At 40.5% G+C, this 22,832-nt stretch overlaps 1 protein-coding gene across 2 annotated transcripts in view; it reads left to right on the top strand.

Moving 5' to 3' along the window:
- The window catches only part of THADA (THADA armadillo repeat containing), a 329,797-nt gene that overhangs the window by 242,083 nt on the left and 64,882 nt on the right, over positions 1-22,832 (top strand). For both annotated transcript variants that reach the window (XM_041754451.1, XM_041754452.1), the window contains one exon: positions 6,764-6,858. In XM_041754451.1, coding sequence (XP_041610385.1) covers positions 6,764-6,858 — 95 coding nt within the window. The remainder of the gene's footprint in view (positions 1-6,763; positions 6,859-22,832) is intronic.

Below are 22,832 nucleotides of genomic sequence, written 5' to 3'. Positions count from 1 at the left end.
TGTTTTTTGTACATTTTTTTTTTGTGTACACACACACACACACACACACACACACACAAGGCCATAAATTCTGCAAGGCCAGAACTTTCTCCTTTCTCTCCCTTTCTGTCCCAGGTAGGATATTCCCCATGGAGCTCAGTAAGGGTCTCTAGATTAATAAAGTGAAACCATAAGTCTAATTAGGTTTCTGGAGGGAGTCATTCCCTGGGGATTAGAGTGACCTCAAACCCTGACTCTGTTGAAGTCCAGATAACAGTCTCTTGACATAGAGACTTAACAGACACTAGCAGCCTAAAGTCACAACAGCTGTCTCCAGCCCTCTGAAGATGTCAGTGAATGCTTCTGGAAGACTACAGTGTGTCCAGAATGACCTCTGTCCCTTCTAGGGGACCCACCAAGCTTCACACTAGTAAGTGGGGATCCTCGCTTTGCTGTGTAGATTTGGCCAGTGGGGTCCCACAGGTGGCTTTAATCCTTTGGAGCTTTGGAACTCTTAAAGGTCACTCCTAAGCTTTCCTTTTGAGTGTTTCACTATATCATTTCCTGTTGTCCTTCCCCTTCCATATCCCCTTTGTACTTCTCATTATTCTCCAAATGTGTCATGTACCCTGGTCTTTGGACTTGCTACTTCTTCTGCTGGGGTCACTCTGCCCATGTTCCTTATTCCAGACTCCTCACTCTTCAGCTCTTGGCCAAGTCACTTCCTAACTTACCCAGGAGGACTGGGCAGGTCCCCTCTTCAGCCATCCTTAATTTTTACTGTGTCAAACTCCTTGTACTCTAGCATGATTGGTTGCATGTTTCTCCTGCTAAAGTAGTGGCTTTCAAGGTTTTTTGACAAGCACTCAAAACAAATACATTTTACATATGACCTAATGTGTATGTGTGCCATATGTGTCTATGTGCACATACATAAGAAATCTTACACAGTTTGAAATTGTGATAATATCTATATGAGATATGAACAGTCTGTAAGAAAAAAATGCAACAGGGGAATTTACTCAAGTTGTAGCACGTTTCAGTTCAGGAATGTTTGCTTTCAACATACCCACCATCACTTTGGATACCAAGCATAACCCTGTTGATACCATTCAGTATGATTCAGGATGGCTTATTACCAGGAAAGGAAAAAGAAAGGAGAACAAATCAGTCAATGTTTTTACTTAAAGGAGTACCCGGGTGGCTCAGTGGTTGAGCATCTGCCTTTGGCTCAGGTCATGATCCCAGGGTTCTGGGATCGATTCCCACTCAGGTTCCCTATAGGGAGCCTGCTTCTCCCTTTACCTATGTCTCTGCCTCTCTATTTTCTATTTAGAAAATCTTTAAAATAAAAAAAATTAATTTTTTACTTAAAATGATTACATTTCATAAATTATTTACCTCTAACACCAAAGATAATTTATTAAAAATTGATCTCAGGCAAGGACTTTATAGCAACAAGTGAAGGAAACAATACTTACCTTGACTGCTTTGATGCACTCTGATTATAGTTGATGCACTCCCTCCCTCCTTCCCTTCCTCTTTTCCTCCCTCTCTCTGCCCCTCTTTTCTTCCATCTGGCTCCCTCCCTCCTTTGTGGCCCCAGATCCTCTCTGTTTCCCCTCACCTCTCTTCCCCTTCTTTCTCTCAGTTCCGTTCTCCCTGTTATGCTGGTCACCATTCACTAGTTGATTTCACAGTCAACATAATGGGTCATAACCTACAGTTTGAAAAACACTATTCAGGACTCTAAGTTCCTTGAGGGCAGTAACTGTGTCCATGAATCATTTTATCTTCATATTTCCAAAGCCTGGCACTATTCCTGAGCTCTCAGTAGCCTCTCAGTAAATGTTTTCCGAATGAATGGGCCTCAGTTAAGCTCTGCAGCCACTGGGATTCCGGAAGGGACAGAAGTGAATAATTTATCACAGACTTCCCAGGAACTCCTGCTGTCCTCTAGACACTGGGGCCATTGTGGATGTGTCTGGGAAGCCCTACTCTCTCTGCCCTGCCTTCTCCCTCCCCCTAGTTTCCAGGAGAGAGGGCAGGAGGTTTAATGAAGTTCAGAGATTTCCCAAGACAAGAAGTGGATTCATCAGGTTCTCCGGTAGGTATTTGTCAAGGGACAAATGGTTTAAAAAATGGAAGAAAGCAAGATTCTTAACAAGCCCTTTGTTTGATTTTATATATGTAAACTTTGTTCTCCTAGTACCTGGATCCTGCTGCTCCTTCTACAGCCACTACTCTGCCATTTTTCAACCAATCTGTTAGACCCTGACCACTTCTGATTTTTTTTTTTTTTTGAGCACTCTAAATCTCTATTATACTGTGCCCCATGCCAGGATTTTTCCATTTGGGGGTAGAAAAAAAATCCCCAAGCCCACCAAAACCCTGTGGGTTGGTTTCCTGTCCAGCTGGCTTGCTGTTCCCCAGGATTTTATTCCCATCATCAAAGTGGCTTGACAGACCAAGAACAAACCTCTGGCTCACCCTGAATTCACAGTGTACCATTTCCAAGTCAGAACAAACATCAAGTAACAGTGAGAGAAAAAGAAAGGGAACAAAATTATTTTCCTGACCTAGAAGCCAGTTCAGAGTGAGGCCCAATTCTGACTCCAGACAGGGATGTTATGTGGCTGTGGCTGTGGCTGTGGCTGTGGCCGTGGCCGTCCTTGAGGGTAGAGCCATGAAGAGTGGACTCCAAGCCAGAATTTCTGTCTGAGTTGGTCTCAAAGGAAAAGCCATAGATGGACTCCTTTCTGGCCCCAGATCTCTGTTTCCTGGAATCAAAAGCAGCAGCATTTGAGGGAGCATCCCACAATCTCATTGCCTACATCAGACTTGGCCCAGAGCCTTTCCATTATGGGGGCAATCAGAGTGGTCCCGAAGTGTTCCCAGGAGACCAGCAAGGTCACCAGCCCATGCCAGGTTCAAAAAAGGATGCAGAAACACTTTAGCCAGGCAGGGGGCTCTAAAGATTGCCAACCTTTCCTCTATTCATTTAGAAATTCTAAAAAATATATGAACTTAGCTAAAATCTCATAGAAGCTAGGCTCCTCATCACAGTTGAAAGTCAAACCAGCTTCCCCCAGATTTCCCTTCATGGTTCTGTATGGCTCTATCAACAGAAAAACATCGGAGAGGCTATGATTCTGAGGCCACATGGGAGTAGTCAGTGCAATTTTTACACTACGGAGCACCCAGTTAGCACGAAGTAGCCCATCTTCTGAAGGCCTGGCCTGCCTTATTCTTGTTCCTATTTTTCAACACATTCTCTATTCTTCCCATCCTGATCTTCCTGGGTCCATAGACAGGCCAGACTAATTCCTTCCCATATCTATTGCCCCCTCTCAAAATGCCCTTCCTGATCAACTTTGTCTAGCTAAAATCTTTCCATCCTTCACAGCTCAGTTGGAATTACATCTTTATTAACCTTTCCCATTTCTCCAATCCACCCTGTTATTCTTTCTCTTCACTCCTTACATCCTGTCACAAAGCTTGACCTTATTCTTGTCTTCATAAATGGACAGAATTCTCTGAGATCAGAAATCAACTCATGGACCTCACTTCCCAGCACTTAGCACAAAGCTAGATGCTCAGGGGATTCTCTCTGCTATCCACAGGCCACTTACTTAGCCCTGTGCTAGCTATTTGATGATTCATTAACCCCTAGCATTGGCTTTTCTCACTTTGTTTCTTGAGTGGCCCTTTATTTGGCAGAGGGAAGTCCTACCTGTTGAATGGTAGAAATGCCAGAATTGCAAATTATGTCATTAAAGAAATTTTCATAAACTGTGGGCCTTTCATAGGGAGTAGAAGAATAAGGACAGGGAGTTAGGATTGAGAGACCTGGGAAAAACTAGATAGAAACAAAAGGGGTAGGATTCGGAATAAAAATTCCAAATAGATAAAAGTTTTAAGCAACAATAAGAAAAAAATGAAACTGTAAAGTTCTACAAGAAAATATGGGAAAATTCTGTATATATACATATATATAGATATGGATATGGATATAGAGAATTTTGAAGAAAGTTTAGACTTTGTAAGCATGATATGAAACCCAGGGGACAGAAATAAAAATACCAATATATTTGGCTGTATAGAACTAAATGTTTTGAATTATAAAAACTATAAAGTTGAAAGACAAAACTGCAAAAATATTTGTAGTACATTTGACAAAGAGTAGATTTCCTTAATATATACAGCAAGCTCCTACAAATCAACGAGAAGACCACCACCAACATAATGGACAGGGAATTGAATACATTTTACAGAAAAAGAAGTTCAAATACCTTTTTTGAAAAGCATATAAAGTGATGATCAGCTTCACTTATAACAAAATAGTTGCAACTTAAAATGATGAGATAATGTTTTTTTCACTTGGTAAAAGTAAAAAAGTTTAATTGTGCACTGTGTTGGTCAGGTTGTGGGAGACTAGAATTCTTACATGCTGTTGGTAAGAGTATGAATTGGTTACAGTCCCTTTGGAGAACATCTTATTAAAATCGATCATAATTTTATATGTGCAAATATCTTGATTCATCCCTTCAGCTTCTAGGAATTTCTCCCCTGAGTACTCATTTATATGCACAAAACTGATGTACATATACATTCTTTATTGTTTTTAGCAAAGTATCATAAACTAAATTATTTCAAAAGGGGATTGGTACCTCTGTAACACAGAGCAGTCTACAGTCATTTAAAAATGAGGCAAATCTCTGTTTTTAATGGAATGATATCAAATATATATAAGTGCGGGATCCCTGGGTGGCGCAGTGGTTTGGCGCCTGCCTTTGGCCCAGGGCGCGATCCTGGAGACCCGGGATCGAATCCCACGTCGGGCTCCCGGTGCATGGAGCCTGCTTCTCCCTCTTCCTGTGTCTCTGCCTCTCTCTCTCTCTCAAGGTATGTATTTAAAGAAAATTAAATTTAATAACAAGTTTCTCTAAAAAAAAAAAAAATATATATATATATATATATAAGTGGAAAAAAGTAATGCCTAGAACTTAGTATATAGTAAACTACTATTTTTATAAAAATAAACAAGTAGGTAGCTATAGACAGATGCTTGTAAATGAACAGAATGTGCCTAAAAGACATACTGAGTAATAATGTGGTTCCTTCCAGGGAACAGAATATGAGTAGAGGACAGTGGATGGCAAAGAACTTAATTTTCACTGCATGCCCTTTGGTACTGACTTATTTTTATACCATGTGCACATTTATCTATTTTTTAAAGCTAATTTTTAAAAAAGAGCTAGGTGGGGACGCCTGGGTGGCTCAGTGGTTGAACATCTGTCTTCAGCTCAAGGCGTGATCCCAGTCTGGGGATTGAGTCCCGCATTTGGCTCCCTGTGAGAAGCCTGCTTCTCCCTCTGCCTGTCTCTGCTCTCTGTGTGCCTCTCAAGAATAAATCAATAAAATCTTTAAAAAAAAAAAACAAACGAGGTGCAGTATGAAATTAGGCCAAGCGTGAGGTATACATATAAACTAGGAATCATGGTAGGGTAGGAGTTGAAGCAAGCTGCTAACTATAGAGGAAGCAAGTCAGTAGAACATAAATGAGACAGGTCAGCCATGGAGAGACTTCGACACAAGACAGTTTTAAGTCAGAAGTATCTGATTCGCTTTTCATGTGAGAGCATATGCCAGCCCTAGAATATGGGCAGTTCAGGCTAGGGTAGGAATAAACTTTAGAGAAAGGATAAAACTGTTAAAATGCAGAGAGTGAGGAGGATGGGCTTAGCGGTCAAGTAAATGCGATTTCCCTAGCCAGAACACTTGTGCCATTCCCTAATCTCCGGTTGGAAGCAGACAAGGGCAGGGAACGAACACTGCGGGAGTGTCTGCCATGGCCCAGCAGCGAGGCGGGCCTTCTGGTTGCCCTGCCACATCCGAAGCTCACAGTGACTCACTACGCAGTGATTAGTGTTCCCATTGTACAAGTCAGGAATATGACTCAGGTCACAGAAATAGGCAGCAAAGCCAATATTCAAACCCAGATCTGTCCCTTCTCTTTTTACTACTTGTACTGAATTATTAGTACACCAAGGAGGGTGGGGCCTTTCTTCATGGTCAGTCTGAACTGAGGCTCAGAATCAGGGGACCTTCAGCAGCACTGTTCTCAGAAGAAAGTCTTCATTCTTCTTTTTTTATCCGGACCCCTAAATCCAAGCCCATACCTTTCCCAGCGTATGGTTCAAAGAGTAAAGTGAACTCCATTTATTGAAAGAGAAAAAAATTCCATTTGCCAGGAAAGGAATGTGTGTCGCAGTGTTTGTTAGTGCTTCCGTGTGTTTGTTTTTCAGCTGGTTATTTTAAGTCCATAGGTCTGGTTTGTCCTATGGGAGTGCAGTTCTCCTTTCTCCAAAATGCTAAGTCAGCGATACTTGTAACCAATGATTCTTTCCCTCCAGATTTGTTCACTAAACAGGAAAAATAATAGAATATAACTCCCCCTGCCAATCTCCTTGTTTTCAAATAACTGGGATAGGATACTGGGTTTTGTTTGTTTTTAGTTTGTTTTATTTGGAACCAGAGCATAGAGTTTTTTATCTGTTTTGTGTATGCATATCCCCAACCTCCACCATATGCTCTAGGATTTCATTTCCTCATTTGACTTACTGACGTGTTTTTACTATTGGTGATTAAATGTCTAAAAGCATTTGCCATGAAGCCCTAGGCCTCATGATAGGCCTATGAGAAAATACCTTTTTCTCTTCTGTGTGACCCAGACCTCAGAGAGAAAAAATATCAATTTATCTCCTGTTCTTTACCTTTCTAGGCAAAATCCATGTTTGGTGACCAGAGCTGTATATATTGACATTCTCTTCCTGTTGACTCGCTGCCTTGACAAACTCACAAAAGGCAACCAGCCAGGTATGATTCATAGTTATATCATATTTTGGAATGATGATGGATCTTTGAAATACAGGTGGGGCTTATAGTGGTTCTACCACACACTACCCCCAGCTTTGACTTTTGTCAAACTAACCACACATCAAAATTAAGCATGGTATCATATGGTTCCCTCATAGAAGCTTCTCAAGGAAAGTTCTTGTTGAATGGGAAGTTTTTCATTTATTTTCTATTTGGTCTTTCAGGAGACAGTGTGGACTCTATTCAGATATCCCGTGTGTTTCAGAGACCTTGGCTTTTTCCCCTTCCGTTGAATTTTCTTTGAAAGTTCATCAATTTCAACAACTGAGAGTCTATGCTTCATTCCGTGGAGCTGAGTTGGGCTCATTTGATCCTGGAGTCTGAATACCTGAGACACTGTCCCAATCTACCCATTACTGCCTTAAGATGTGTTTTTTGGTCATATATGTTTCTATCAGGCGCCAGATCCATATACAATTGTTCTGTTTTAATCATGATTCAGAGTGGTTTTCTTAAAACAGAGAAGGGCAACTCCAAATTAAAAAAAAATTTTTTTTTGATGTGTTTATATAAGAGGCTGCAGGAAGTGCTGTACATGAGTTCCAGGCCACAGACTGAAACTGATTTTCATCAACACAAACTGGAATGCAGGGTAATGAGCCTGCAACTGGTTAAAATCACCCTCTTCTAATTGATTAGGCCTGTCTAAAGGAGGCTACAATTACAAAGTCACATTCTGAGTACAAGCAGGCCAGGCCTTTCCTCTGTTACATTTAGTCTGTCAATGATTTGTTGTCTTCAGTAAATATATTCAGGCTGTCAGAGTCCGGCTCTGTCCATATGGAACCCTGTTCCCAAATTCAAACCAATTTAAAGTGCTTTGAGGGGGAGGTGCGAAACCACCTCACCCGGATCAGTGTGTATTAGCCCACAAAGCCCCTGTGGCCATGCAGAGGTAAGAAGAACACGCCTGGATTTTCATCAGCTCCATATCCCTGCATAGGGGTAGCTATTGTATCCATTTGATGGAATAGGATCATATAGTTTTATAGCTATAAACCAGTCCTAGTTTATGCCTCTTGTCCCAGCATAATTATTAATAGTGTATTAATACTCTATTCACTCTTGAAAGTGTCCAGGTTTGCAGCAGAAATTATAGATCACCCTCTCTGTAAGGGACCTCAGGGTTGCACCACCTTATTTTACACTTGAACTAACTGGGGTGCAGAGATTATAAATCAGATGGTACCAAGTAAGTTGTTCCTGGTCTCCTTTATTTTTGTATTTCAGTTCCAGATTCCATATAGCTTTACAGTACTTCTCTGCTTAGTGGCTGAAGGACTTTGGCCACGAAAGAGTTGCTCATGACTAATGAGTCCAGCCTTTGCGATCCTCTTGGAGTTGTGTGGTTGATTGTAATCATCAGTTTATTTGAATTAAGTTTCTCCCCTCCCTTTTTTTTTTTTAAGATTTTATTTATTTATTTATTGAGAGAGAGAGAGATCACATATAAGTTGGGGGAGGGAGGAGCTGAGGGAGAGGGAGGAGCTGAGGGAGAGAGAGAGGCATATACAGGGCTCCATCCCAGGACCCCAGGATCATGACCTGAGCTGAAGGCAGACACATAACTGACTGAGCCACCCAAGTGCCCCTGAACTAAGTTTCTCTTAATGTATTAGTACCTTTATTCCTTGTCCAGGGGGGTTCACCCTTGAATGTTGTGGGTTTCCCTTCTCTGTTCTCCAACTGCCTGCCCTTTACTGATGATTGGGCTCCTCCATGAATGTGTTGGTCTTTTTGAACCATCCTTTGCTCCAAAGTCTTGCGTTATATAAGAATTTGTATCCCAGTTAAATGTGGTCACAGCTGTCGTTTATTTTATGCAGCAGTATTGTACTTGCATCAATGCATCATTCCTCTGAACAAATTAGTTACTCTGCAGAGTAGGATGCAACAGGGTGGGTGTTCTTGCCTTTGTTCTAGTATGACAGCCATCGCTCTAAATATTTTATCCTGCACTGCCCAGTATGGCAGTCACTAGCCAGCCACATGTGACTCCTAAGCACTTGGGATGTTGCCGATCCAAATGGGAATGTTTCATAAGAATAAAATACACATCCAACTTCAAAGAGTTTGTATAAAAAAAGAATGCGAAATTTCTCATTTACTTTATATTGATTACATCTTGGAATAATATTTTTGATATATTGGGTTAAATTAGATAAATTATTAAGATTAATTTCACCTGTTTCTTTTTACTTTAAAAAATGTGGCTGCTAGAAAATAAAAAATTGCATATATGGCTCCTATTATATTCCTATCAGACAAGTAAGGATTTTATCCAGTCCCTTGGAGTTTGCCCACATAAGCCACAGATGTGTGTGTATATATGCATGTCTATCTGTATGAATGTTATATAATCATATCATTTATCCACACAAACAGTGGTAACAAATTTTCCTCCTTTGAGGATGGAACTGGATATTTAGAACTAACCAAATGCCAAATACAATGGCAATTAAGATGGATGGTACTGTTGAGGAAAAAAATGAACTGTGAACTTAAAGTAATAAAATCTATTCTTATGTGTTTCATAAATTGTTTCTGAAGGCAGTTTGAGCAATAGCCAAACATGTTCCCAAACAAAGCGATCACTTACTGAGATGTGTAGACTTCAGTATGATTTCAAAATAATGTCATGACATTATAATGTGTTACCTTGCAAGTACCTTGAAAGAATGAATAGTGCCTTAGATTCTTTGCCCCTGGGCGGCCCCGGTGGTTCAGTGGTTTAGCGCCGCCTTTGGTCCAGGATGTGATCCTGGAGACCCGAGATCGGGTCCCGAGTTGGGCTCCCTGTATGGAGCCTGCTTCTCCCTCTGCCTGTGTCTCTGCCTCTCTCTTTCTCTCTCTGTCTCTGTGTCTCTCATGAATGAATGAATGAATGAATGAATGAATGAATAAATAAATAAATAAATAAATAAATAAATAAAGATTCTTTGCCCCTCAGCTAAGCACATAGCAAGCCATCATTAAATGGGTTATGAACTAAGTGAAATGCAGAGTTTTCCTCAGTTTTTAGGATAGTAACAGTTGTCATCAAGATACAAAAGTCTTACTGAAATTCATGTATCAGATGTAAATTCATTTTCTGAATTCAAATGGTATGTTGATATCATGTTATCGTGTTCATATCATGTCTATAAATGTGCACATACTTCCATTATTAGCTCACACAAAGCTCAGAGTAGGTAGTATCATTTAGGCTCTGAAGCCATAGCCCTGGGTTTGAATCCCAGATCTGCCATTTAGCTTTGTGACTTTAGGCAAGTCATTGAATCTCTTGGATACAATTTTTCTCAATTGTAATTGGGGGTGATAACAGGATCTGTATCTTAGGGTGGTTGTTCACAAATTTATGTACATTCCTATATAAAGAATGTGCTTTGCATCACACAGAATAAGTGCTCAATAAATATAAGATATTGTTATATTATCATGATCATCATTATCATTAGCTGGAAACATGCATCTAATCCAGTCCCCTGCAGCCCCTCACATTCACAATTCTCTTATTTTAAACATCTTCAGGAAAGAAGAAATGCCTGCTTTCCTAGGAAAATACTGAAACATGGCATAGCCATCATAGAATGTCAGAAAATTGGGCAGCCCAGGTGACTCAGGGGTTTAGTGCCACCTTCAGTCCAGGGTGTGTAGTCCTGGAGACCCAGGATCAAGTCCCGTGTCGGGCTCCCTGAGTGGAGCCTGCTTCTCCCTCTGCCTGTGTCCGTGCCTCTCTCTCTCTCATGAATAAATAAATAAAATCTTAAAAAAAAAAAAAAGAATGTCAGAAAATCCACTTGATTAAGGATGCTCCTGCCCCTCTGATTGATTCCAAAAAAGTATCATTTTTTTGTTGCTCATTTATTTTTTCATTCATCAGAAATGACATGCTAATATCAGACAGATTGAATACCTATAGCTAGAGATATGCATACATGTGTTTTAGGCTTATAAGTAAGTGCAGTAAGGGATTATAGGTGCTATAAAAAGAGTCTTTATAGGATTCATTGGAGGCACCCAAGAATGGAAGTACATTTCTATTTGGGAAGATAGGAGGGCTTCATAGAAAAGAAATGGTTGAGCTGAGTTTTGAGGGAAAGTAGAGATTGACCATATGTGCAAGGTGAAGGTGGGCATTATAGATAGAGGGAGAAGCATGGCCAGAGCCACAGAGGTACAAGTCAGCACAGCCTTCACAGAGCTAGGACAGTGACCCGAGTGTCATGATGGAAATGAGGCTGCAGAAGCAAGAACTCAATCATGAAGGAACTCACAGGCTAATCGAAGAGCTTGTACTTGACCTTGTGGACAAAGGAGAATCAATTTGAAGGACATAAGAGTCACATTGTGTGGTTTTTAAGACAAGGTGACATTTCCTTCTATGCTCCCATCCTTATGAACTAAGTTCCAGTTGTCACCAAGAAAGAATATAACTGAAAATCCATTCAAGGAATGTCAGGGGGATTTGTCCAGACATTGTGATCATCAGCATTGGGGCTCTGGGAAGTGGGAGTGGGGAGCAGAGAACCAGACTGAACGTAAAGGCAATATCGTGCTAAAAATAGTTGTCTTGGAATGATGCCATGAGGGGGGTTTCCTCCTCTTATTTCCATTTTACAAATCTTAAACACCATAATTCTGGTTTATTCATAGGGGAGTATATATTTGTATTTCAACAGTGAATGTATCTAACTATGAATCTTGAAGGTGATTAATTATTTCCAAAAGGAATGAAGTAGTATCCATTTCAGGGAAACTTTGGTTGGAGGAGGATCTGTCCATCTCCTCGCAAACACTATTCGATACATGACCTTGGAAGGCTATTTCCACCCCTACATTGTCTCAGAACCACGTTGAGAGGCTGGGGGCATACACGAGGAGGAGAACCAGTGCAGGGGAAAGGCAGGGAAGATGATTAGAAAAGCTTCAGATAATGATGTGTTTTGTGTGATTCAGACTTTTATCTTAGTGCTTCCCCATCCTTTGAGGTTTCCTCAGCCATTAACTAGGTTTTAAAAATTCCAGATCTGGGGGTTTTGTTTTGAGTTCCAAAGTGATTTAAACCCACAGGACTTTCTGTCCCCTGTATTCTTTTTCCTCTTCTGAATCCAGCTGTCATCATTCGTATACATCAGTTTCCTGCTGGAAAGAAAATTATAGTCTCTGGGTGGAGCTGGGGGATGAGGAAGAAGAAGCCTAACCACCCCAAGCACTCCGAGGCTGTCTTGCAGGCCTAGGCAGGGATGGGGAGACACAGCTTTCACTGTCATTGGAAACCCACCTACAATTCGTCGCTCTCAGGTTGGACATTTTCCATCCTACTCTGCAGTCAGTGTACAGGCTGTTTCCCTGCCCTTGAAATGTTTCTAGGATGCCCAGCGTACACTTATTCTGAGGAAACATTTTCAATACCAACCTCCCTCCTGACCAACAGTTACTGAGCACCTAACTCTGTGCCAAGCATCATGCAAGCATTTTGCCTCATTAATGAGGGAAATAGTAGTGGTCCTTCATGTTAGATGTGAGGACACCCAAGGCGCAGACACAACTTGGCCAAGTGTCCCAAGAATAGTAAGAGAACACAGCCTGAGATTCCCCACCACACAGGGCCAGAATCGGGAAAACCACTACTTCAGTGAGGGTGTCCTGGAACCTTCTGGGTTGTTCCAACTTCCCATTCCTCTTCCTCTCCTGTAGGACCCCCAGGCCTCAGGGACGGATCGCCTTCACAAGGAGCTTCTAGATCACATGCTTTCATGGGGACTTTCTTGCCTGCATTTCTGTCCTCCATGCCAGCAGTATGTGGAATAATGTGAGGGTGTACCTGGGACAGAAGCAGTTGCTAGAAAGAGGAAACTTGACTGCTCCCAGGCAGCCATCTGCCCTTTTCATCTTTGCTAGTGGACCTACGGCCCACGAAATGCTTCCCAGTACCAGGCTGCTGGCGGCTACATTTTGTGATTTCTTTGTTAGTTGGGATTTATAGTTCAAATCTCATCATTCTGCCAAATGCAATAAACATTTTGTTTTACTGGAATGTAACTTTTATTACTGTTATTATTTTCCTTCTTAATGCCTTAAAAATGACCAGCTTGTGGGCGTGAAGTCAGAATCCCTAAATAGTCTGAATGCCAAGTCAGTGTGCTTTGTAGATCAGTATAAGATTAGAAGACAGGCTCTCATTTATTACTACTTGTATTTATATAATGGAAGTTAGGTAATGTAAGCGCTCCCAAAGGCCAGCTCAGATGTTGATGATGGTTAAATGGTAAAACCTGTGACAAGTATCCAACAAGGCCTTGTATTTGTACTGCCTTGAACATGAATAATATATGTGTGACATGAATAAATATAAGGTCAATGATTTTTATGACATACTAACTTCCTTTACCTAAGTTCCTGGGAAATAGAGCCAAACAATTACAGAGAATAAAAACATTGGCAACTTACAAACACCTGCTTTGATTATTTGGTCTAATTAGGTTAAATTTAACCAATCCCATCTGAACAAATTGAAAACAATTCTTATCTGTTCCCTTGGTCATGTACTTTTATCGGTGTTGGATGCAGATGTGTTTAATATGACACAGTTGGTGCTATTCTCTTAGCTCTGGGTGGGAGATAAAAGGGAATTGAGAACATATTTTTAGAGTCTTCTGGGGACTTTTTATTTCTGGGCCTGCAGCTATGAAATTTCAAGGAAAAAAAAAAAAAAAACAGGCTTTGTTGTCAATAAATTAGTTGCTTTTCTCCAAAACACTGAGACTGTCATCTGAATGGTTGCTTTTGCCAGAAATATCTTTCCCAGGGAACAGTGAGCTCCTAAAATAAGCAGATGATTCTAGCTGCCTTTCAGAAGTCAGAATAATAGAGGATGTGTTATTAGATTGCTAGGTTCATGTGGTGTCTACCCCTCGTTAATTCCAAGCGTGGTGCTGAAGACATAGGCCCATGGTTCTTAGAATTTTAAAGTTTAGAGACCATTTAATCAGTAGGTAGAATGGAGACTATACCAATTAAATGACTTGCCCAAGGTCACACAGCTGGTTAGTGAAATAGTCAAGCTTCCTTGGCTTCTGGTCCGATGCTTATTTCCATAACCAAAATTAAGAGCCTCCAGTAGTGTGAGTTGGGTTAAGTGTCTGGATCTGTAATGGAACCATATCTTGAAACTGTCTTACCACCTTTCCACCCCAGGAGTAAAATACTATTCAAACACACAACATCTGTAATTTCAGTTTTTTTTTTTTTTTAAGATTTATTTATTTATTCATGAGAGACACAGAGAGGCAGAGACACAGGCAGAGGGAGAAGCAGTCTCCACACAGGCAGCCTGATATGGGACTCAATCCTGGACTCCAGGACTCCCTGAGCCGAAGGCAGACGCCCAACCTCTGAGCCACCCAGGAGTCCCTGTGATTTCAGTTTTCTTCTGTGTTCTTGTCTTGCTACACTCCAGCAGCCCTCATCACAGATAATCTGATACTAGTTACCCATGTCAATTAAATTAGTTAAGCAGGTTGTTTTTGAAAGCTTGGGATACAACATGTAGTCTTTGTGTCTGGCTTCTTTCACTTAACAATGTTTTCAAGGTTCATCTGGTTGTACATGAACCAGCACTATGCTTTTTTATGGTATTCCATGGGATCAGTATACCACATTTTGTTTATTCATCAGTTGATGGACATTTAGGTTCTTTCTACTTTTTTGGCTATTATGAATAATACTATTATGAGGATTCATGGACAAGTGTTTGTGAGGATGTATGTTTTGAGTTCCCTTGGGTATTGACCTAGAAGAATTGCTGGGCCATATGCCAACTCTAAATTGAACTTTCTGAAGAATTGGCAAACTGTTTCCAAAGACTGCATCATTTTACATTTCTGCCAGCAATGTATATATATATATAAGGGCTTCAATTTCTCCACATCCTTGGCAGGACTTGTTATTGTCCTTCTTTTTTATCATTGCCATCCTGGTTGGCATGAAGCAATATTGCATTATACTTTTGATTTGCATTTCGCTTATGGCTAGTGATGTCAAACATCTGTTCTATTGCTAACTGGCCATTTGTATATCTTTAGGAAAATGTCTGTTTAGATCCTTTGTCCATTTTTAAATTGGTCTGTCTTTTTATTCTTGAGATGTAAGAGTTCTTTATATATTCTGTTAATCCCTTATCAGATATATGATATACAACTATATTCTCTCATTCTGTGGGTTGTCTTTTCACCTTCTTGATAATGTCCTTTGATGTACAGAAGTTGCAGTTTTGGGACGCCTGGGTGGCTCAGTGGTTGAGCGTCTGCCTTTGGCTCAGGTCATGATCCTGGGGTCCTGGGATTGAGTACCACTTCAGGGTAGGGAGCCTGCTTCTCCCTCTTAAAGAGAAAAAAAAGATGTTTAAGTTTTGATGTAATCTAGTTTATCAATTTTTCTTTTGTTGCTTGTGCTTTTGTCATCAAATCTAACAAACCATTGTCTAATCCAAGGTCACAAAGATGTGTACCCATGTTTTCTTCTAAAGACTGTTATAGTTTTATCTCTTAACATTTAGGTTTCTGATCCTTTCTCTTTTTTTTTTTAAGGTTTATTTATTTATTGGGGGGGGTGGCAGTGGAGACAGACAGAGGGAGAGTGAATCTCAAGCCAACTCCATGCTTAGCATAGTGCCCAACATGGGGGTTGATCTCACAATCTGAGCCAAAACCAAGAGTCCTAGACACTCACCTGACTGTGCCACCCAGGTGCCCTGGTTTCTGATCTATTTTGAGTGAATTTTTATATTTGGTGTGAGGTACAAATCCAGCTTCATTGTTTTGCATGTGGTTATGCATTTATCCCAGCACTATTTGTTGAAAAGACTTATTATCCTTTCCTCGTTGAATTGTCTTGGTACCCTGGTCAAATAATCAATTGACCATTAATATATGGATTTATTTCTGGACTCTCAGTTCTTTTCCATTGATCTGTATGCCTGCCCTTATGCCAGAACCATACTGTCTTGATTATCATTGCTTTCTAGTAACTTTGGAAATCAGGTTGTAAACCCTCCAATTTTGTTCTTCTGTTTCAAGATTGTTTTGGCTGGGTCACTTACATTGTTATACAAATTTTAGGAACAGTTTGTCAACTTCTGCAAAAAGGAAAGAAAAACCAGCTAAGATCTTGATAGGTATTGTCTTAAATCTATAGTTGAGTTTGAGGACTATTGTCATTATAACAATATTATGTCTTCAAAAATTCAGATCAGAATACAGGATGTCAAAAAAAAAGAATAATAATAATAATAATACAGGATGTCATTCCATTTATGTAGATTTTCTTTCAGTGGTGTTTTGTAGTTTCCAGTATATACATCATGAATCTCTTTGCTAAATAATGTATTTCTATTATATTCTTTCTGATGCTGTTATAAATGAAATTATGTTCTTAATTTCAATTTTGGGTGGTTTGTTGCTACTGTATAGAAGTACAATTGAAATTTGTACATTAATCTTTTATCCTGCAACCTTACTGAAGTCATTTATTAGGGGTTTTTGGTGGACTCTTTGGGGTTTTCTATATATGAGATCATGTCATATGCATGAGCTTCTTCCTTTCCAATCTGGAGCATTTTATTTATTTTTCTTGCCTAATTGCCCAGGCTAGAACTTCCTGGACAGTGTTAAATAGAAATGACAAGAGTAGACATTCTTGCCTTTTTCTTGATCTTCAGGAGAGAGCTTTCCATCTTTCACCATCAAGTATGTTGTCAGTTGTGGGTTTTTCATACATATCCCTTATCAGGTTGAAGAAGTTCCCCTTATTTCTAGTTTGTTGAGTATTTTTACTGTGAAAGGGTGTTGGAGTTTGTATAATTTTCTTCCGTATCTATTGAGATGATCATGTGATTTTTTACCTTTTATTAATATGATGTGACCCATTGCTTTTTATTGCTGAGCAGTGCTCCATTATATGCATGGTTTGTTTATATTAACGCACCAATTGAAATACATTTGGGCATCTCTACTTTTTGGAAATTGTGAATAATGTGGCTCTGAGCATTCATATAGAAGTGTTTGTGTGGTCATGTTTTAATCCTCTTAAGCAAAACCTAGGAAAGTGATTATTGGGTCATATGATAAGAATTACAAGAAACTGCCAAACTTGTTTTCCAAAGGGGCTTACCACTTCGTATCCCCACCAGCACTATACGAGAGGTCTAGTTGTTCTACATCCTTACCTAGACTTGATATTATCCCTCTAGTAGCTATTTGAGTGGGTATAGTGGTATCTCATTGTGATTTTAATTTGCATTTCTCTAATGACCAGTTATGTTGAGCATCTTTTCAGGTACCATATTTGCTATACATATATGTTTTTGGTAAAGCATCTATTCAAATCTCTTACACATTTCTTTTTTAAATTGAGTTGTTGGGGCACCTGGGTGGCTCAGTTAGTTAAGCATCTGCCTTCAACTCAGGTCATGATCCCAGGGTCCTAGAATTGAGCCCCACAGTAGGCTCCCTGCTCAGCGGGGAGTCTGCTTCTCCCTCTAACCTCTGCCACTCCTTCTGCTCCTGAGCTTTCTTCCTCTGTCTCTCTCAAATAAATAAATGAAATCTTTTTAAAAATAAAATAAATTGAGTTGTTTATCTTATTGTTGAATCTTATTATTGAAAGTTCTTTATTCTGGATATAAGTCCTTTATACAAACAAATAGTTTGCAGGTATTTGCTACCTGTCTATTGCTTATCTCTTCATTTTCTTAACAATGTCTTTTGAAGAGCAAACATTTTTAATTTTGATGAAGTCCAATTTATCAGGTTTTTTTGTTTCATGTTTTTGTGCCCTAGTAAAGAAGTCTTTGCCTATCCCAAGGTCACAAAGATGTTCGCTCTTGTTTTCTTCTACAATTTTGTATTTAGGGTTTTACATTTATATCTTTGATTGACATCAAGCTAATTTTCATGCATCTCATAAGATTGAATTTCTCTTTTTCATTTCTTGCAAACAAATAACCAATTATTCCAGCACCATTATTTCTTCAAATATTTTTTTCTAGTCCTTTCCCTTTTTCTTCTCTTTCTGGGATTCCACTATATGTATATTAGGTCACTGGGAGTTGTCCCACACATCACTGATACTCTGGGGTTTTTTTCCTAGCTGTGTTTCATTTTTGATAGCTTCTAATCTATGTCTCTAAATTCACTAATCTTTTGCAGTATCTAATCTGCTGCTAATTCATCTAGTGTATTTTTTTATTTCACGTATTATCTTGTTCACCTCTGTAAGTTTGATTTGTGTCCCTTTAATGTCTTTCATATCTCTCTTCATCATGTTCCATTTTCCTCTAGATACTTGAGCAAATGTAGCATGTTTATAGTAGCTATTATCACGTCCTTGTCTCTCCTTCCATTATTATTGTTTTTTGGGGGTCTATTTATTAATTTTTCTCCTAGTTATGGGTCATATTTTCCCATATTTCCCACTTTTTTGCATGCTGATAATTTTTTATTAGGTGCCAGACCATATTAATTTTATGTTGTTGAGTATTGGGTTTATTTTATTCCTTTAAAGTGTTGGACTTTGGGGTGCCTGACTGGCTCGGTCACTAGAAAATCACTTCTATCACTTTGTTTTTGAAGCCTGTTGATTCCTCAACTGTAAAATGGGGATAATACCCTCTGAAGACTGGGATGATGAAAGTCACATAAAAAAAAATATGGAGGCATCTGGGTTGCTCAGTTGGTTAAGCATCTGCCTTTGGTCATGATCTTAGGGTCCTGGGATCAAGCCCCAAGTCAGGCTCCCTGCTCAGTGGGGAATCGGTTTCTCCCTCTGTCCCTCCTCTCTTGGTCGTGTTCTCTCCCTCTCTTTCAAATAAATAACATCTTTTCTTAAAAAATGAAAACTTGAAAAGTGATGTTCCAAGAAAGGAAAAATCCAATGTTGGAAGAAAAGAAGCTATCAGGAGTTAAAATTGATAGCAAAACTAAAGAAGTGAGTGATCATCTTATCCAGAGCAGGAGACAGAGCTTCTGCTGGTCCTATGGCCAGGTCCCACATCCAGGCTCACCTCCATTGCTCATATGGCAAAATGTACTTAACTCCTCCCTCCATGTTGGGGCTGGATTTCACGTTAAATAGCATTCCCCAGACTCTGTTGGATTTGCCAGCTATAAACTGCACCTCAGAGCATCATTCCTACAGGTGTTAGAGTGCAGTCCAGTAGTGCCAGGAACTTCTTCAGCCTTACAGTTTCTCCCAGAACTGTAAACTGTAGCACCGGCAGGGGACCGAGGTAGGTGGTCTTCGCTCCTCCCTTACCACAGGAGATCTTCCCAGCCAGCTACTTCCTCTCCAGTTGGTTCACACTGTATCTCATTGCCTGAGGATGGAAGAGAAGCCCCACATCTTTTGGGGGGGAAAGGCAGATCTATACAGGGATGTCGATGGTGTGGTACTAGAGAGATTCCGGATTTCCAAATCTTGTCCTGAGTAGCCTGTCACTGACAAAGAACCAGAAACAGTGTTTGCTTAGAAGTAATTTCATGTTTGTATCTTTTGGTTGTCATGTGTTTATCCACAAGTATTTCCTGACTTCCCCCCTGTGTTGGGCAGAGGCAGCAATGGGATGGTGGGTGGAGTCCAGAAGTAAAAGCTGGTCCCACCCGGTGCCCGATGAGCTCACTTTTAGCTGGCCCAAATCCTTTCAGAGCTCCCACCCCGAGCAGACTCCCAAGCCCAGGAACTGTTTATTTCTTGGGTGGACAAGATAGTCTTCAGATGGTCTTCTGGGAAGTTCATCCTCCTCCCTCAGCCACAGATAAGGAATTCTGTGCTTGGAAAATACATGCCTTTGAGAATATGCTGGGGGCAGAGGAAGGAGGGAATATTTTCAAAGGGATGTGTGTTGGGGCCACACCTGTGTCAGCAGGGCATGAAGGGCTTCAGAGCCCAAAAAACAAGGAGGCAAGAAGTAAGCAGCCAGCACCAGTTCAGCATGCTTCTCAAAACAGTCTCCAGGGCAGCCCAGGTGGCTCAGCGGTTTCTCCTGGAGACCCAGGATCGAGTCCCACATCGGGCTCCCGGCATGGAGCCTGCTTCTCCCTCTGCCTGTGTCTCTGCCTGTGTGTATGTGTGTGTCTCATGAATAAATAAAATCTTTAAAAAAAAAAAAAAAAAAGACACTCTCCAGATCCTTCTACCAGGTCATCCTGCATGTTTGTTGTTGGAGGGGCCCCTGGGGTCAGGATTACAGTGTATTGGGAGGGGCAGAGGATTAAATAGAAGAATGGAATTTCCCTTTGATAAGGAGAAGCCAACGTTTATGAAATCAGTTGAGTTGTTGTTGTTGTTGTTGTTGCAGTTCCTATGGTTTCCTTTTCTCCCCAAATATAATTTTCTTACTGACAAATTGCGTAACAGGACATTAACATTCACAGAGTGTACAAATTATCATCTGATTATTTTTAGAACCAGTTTATCAACTGTTTGAGGTAAGAACTTTTGTTGGATCTGATTACAGATCTCTGACCAGAGCCACGGTTCTTTGAAACAGAAAAAAAAACGGCCACCTTGCTATACATTAGAAGTGAAATCTGCTTTATATTTTCTCACTCCCTACTTTTTTAAGGAGGGTAGAAATTCTGGGAGAAAGAGGGAGCATCCAGGAGACTTCAGAACAGTTACATCTATCTGCAAACTTTTCTTGACCTACTGGTGTCAGAGAACTCAGAGCCTCTTCAATATGTGAAAGAGAAATTTAATCATTTGTTCATTCATTGATTCATCTGAGGCAGAGGGAGCATGTGCAAAGTCAGGCAGAATGGAGAAACTTACTCCGAGTCACAGTGGCAAGTGACCACCACAGTGGCATTGTCAATATCATTGCCACTTACACAGTATCCCAGTAAATGACTTATCCCATAGCAGTGATACTATTCTCTTCCGTTTGGCCTTTTCAATCCTGAGAAGGATCTTTCACCCATCATGAGTGCCGATTGCTACTTAGAACAACTTTGCTGTGACCACTGGGGCTTTGACTTCCCCTAGAACTATCTCTACGGAGCCAAGGAAATACTGTCTTTGGGCGGGCACATTTACTCCCTCTTGCCTATTTTACTTTGGCAAGTTCAGCACAAAATCAGGCTATCTGGATTTATGACTTAACAGTGAAGGCCAGGAGCTTTTGGCTGAACACTAGATGAAGGGGTTGACTTAGGATTAGGGCCTGTGGTGTACAAAAACAAACGCCACTAAACACTAGAGTCACACATTCAGCACAACGAGGTGTTTACACCATGAGGAGCACAGATGAGCTAAGACAGTGGTTCCTGAATAGCAGCACCAGCGTCACCTGGGAATTTGTTAGAAATGTGATCTGGGGGGCCCTGCCCCAGACCTAACTGAATCAGGACCTCTGCAAAAGAAGCACACTAACGTCTGAGAAACCTCTGGTCTGAGGTAGCAGCAGCACCGCCCTTCTGGAAATATGCACAGTGACTAGGGTGCCAGGCAAAACTGCCCTCTATTTTAATTGTTATTTTCCGATCTCTCTGCTGAGTACTTAGAGTTAAATTCACCTAAATTAAATGCTCTTATGGTGCAACTCCACTGTATCCATAATTATGTGGCAATGATATCATCCCACATTTTCTCCCACAATGTCCTTATTAAGGCTGTTTAGATTAACACGCATCTTTTAAGATTATGTTGATTTTTTAAAAGAAATTTTAACAAATCTGCATGAGTAGCTCAGAAAATCAAAGATAAATGACCCACAGGCCTGCCTTTTGAGGATATGCTCTCCTCTGGGGCAAAGATACACTTCCCTAAATGATAGAACAGAATTTTTGACAAAGAATGCTGTCCCTGCTCAGAATATGTGCTGCTTTTAAATCCTCTTTCAGCAGCCTCGTTGATGTTAGCACCCTACCTTGGTTGGTTAGGGAGTGGCAACTTTGAAATTCAGTTAATTTAGCAATCACTGTTCAGGCAGCAGACATAACACTGAAATCTGCAACTTGCCAAAGAACCAAGGATGCTAGAATAACACAAGTGAGATTACCAGAGGGAATTGTGTGAATGGACCACTGTGCTCCTTCACACAGACATTCTGCTCGCTGCCCCGAGGGACTCGGCTGAGTCCCTGTGGTTCCTCCGTAGGAGACCTCTGTTCAGGGTAGTCATGCTGTCCAAACAGATCACACTCAGGAAACTGTTACCAGCTTCCCCAAAAATGCAGTTCCCTTATGCTGGTCCCTGGTGACACTTTCACAATCAAGCTATAACCAAACGATACTATGGGAAATTTTTCTTAAAGCCAGATGTCTTTAAAGAATTGCCCTTTTGGGGCACTGGGTAGCTCAATGGTTGAGCGTCTGCTGGCTCTGGTTGTGATTCCAGGGTCCTGGAATCGAGTCCCACTGCAGGGAGCCTGCTTATCCGTCTGCCCATGTCTCTGCCTCTCTCTCTCTATGTCTCTCATGAATAAATAAATAAAATCTTAAAAAAAAAAAGAATTGCCCTTTTATGATGACACTGGATTTACTACCGGTTTTGCTGTTGAGATGGCCCTTCTTTCATGAAATAATAAAGATGATGGGTTTTTAACATAGTTCCTGGACAAGATAAAAAGTTGGCAATGTGTACCAGTCTGTCACAGTGTTTTTGACATTTTCTTGATCTTTGGATTCCAAACTTGGGAACTATTTCTTTGTTGAACCAGGACTTAGCACAGCAGGAGGTATTGCCCTTCCAAGTGAAGCCAGCCAGTTAGCCATTCCTTTGAAGGCTAAAAACATGCCTGCTCTAAAGAAACAAAAAGTTAATTTCAAAAACAAAATAAAATATAAGGTTTAAAATCAGCCATACATTGGGATCCCTGGGTGGCGCGGCGGTTTAGCACCTGCCTTTGGCCCAGG

The sequence above is a fragment of the Vulpes lagopus genome, chromosome 5 (assembly GCF_018345385.1).
Source record: "Vulpes lagopus strain Blue_001 chromosome 5, ASM1834538v1, whole genome shotgun sequence".
NCBI classification, from domain to species: Eukaryota; Metazoa; Chordata; class Mammalia; order Carnivora; family Canidae; genus Vulpes; species Vulpes lagopus.
The sequence above is the reverse complement of the archived record's forward strand: the minus strand, read 5'-3'. Positions and strand labels throughout refer to the sequence as shown.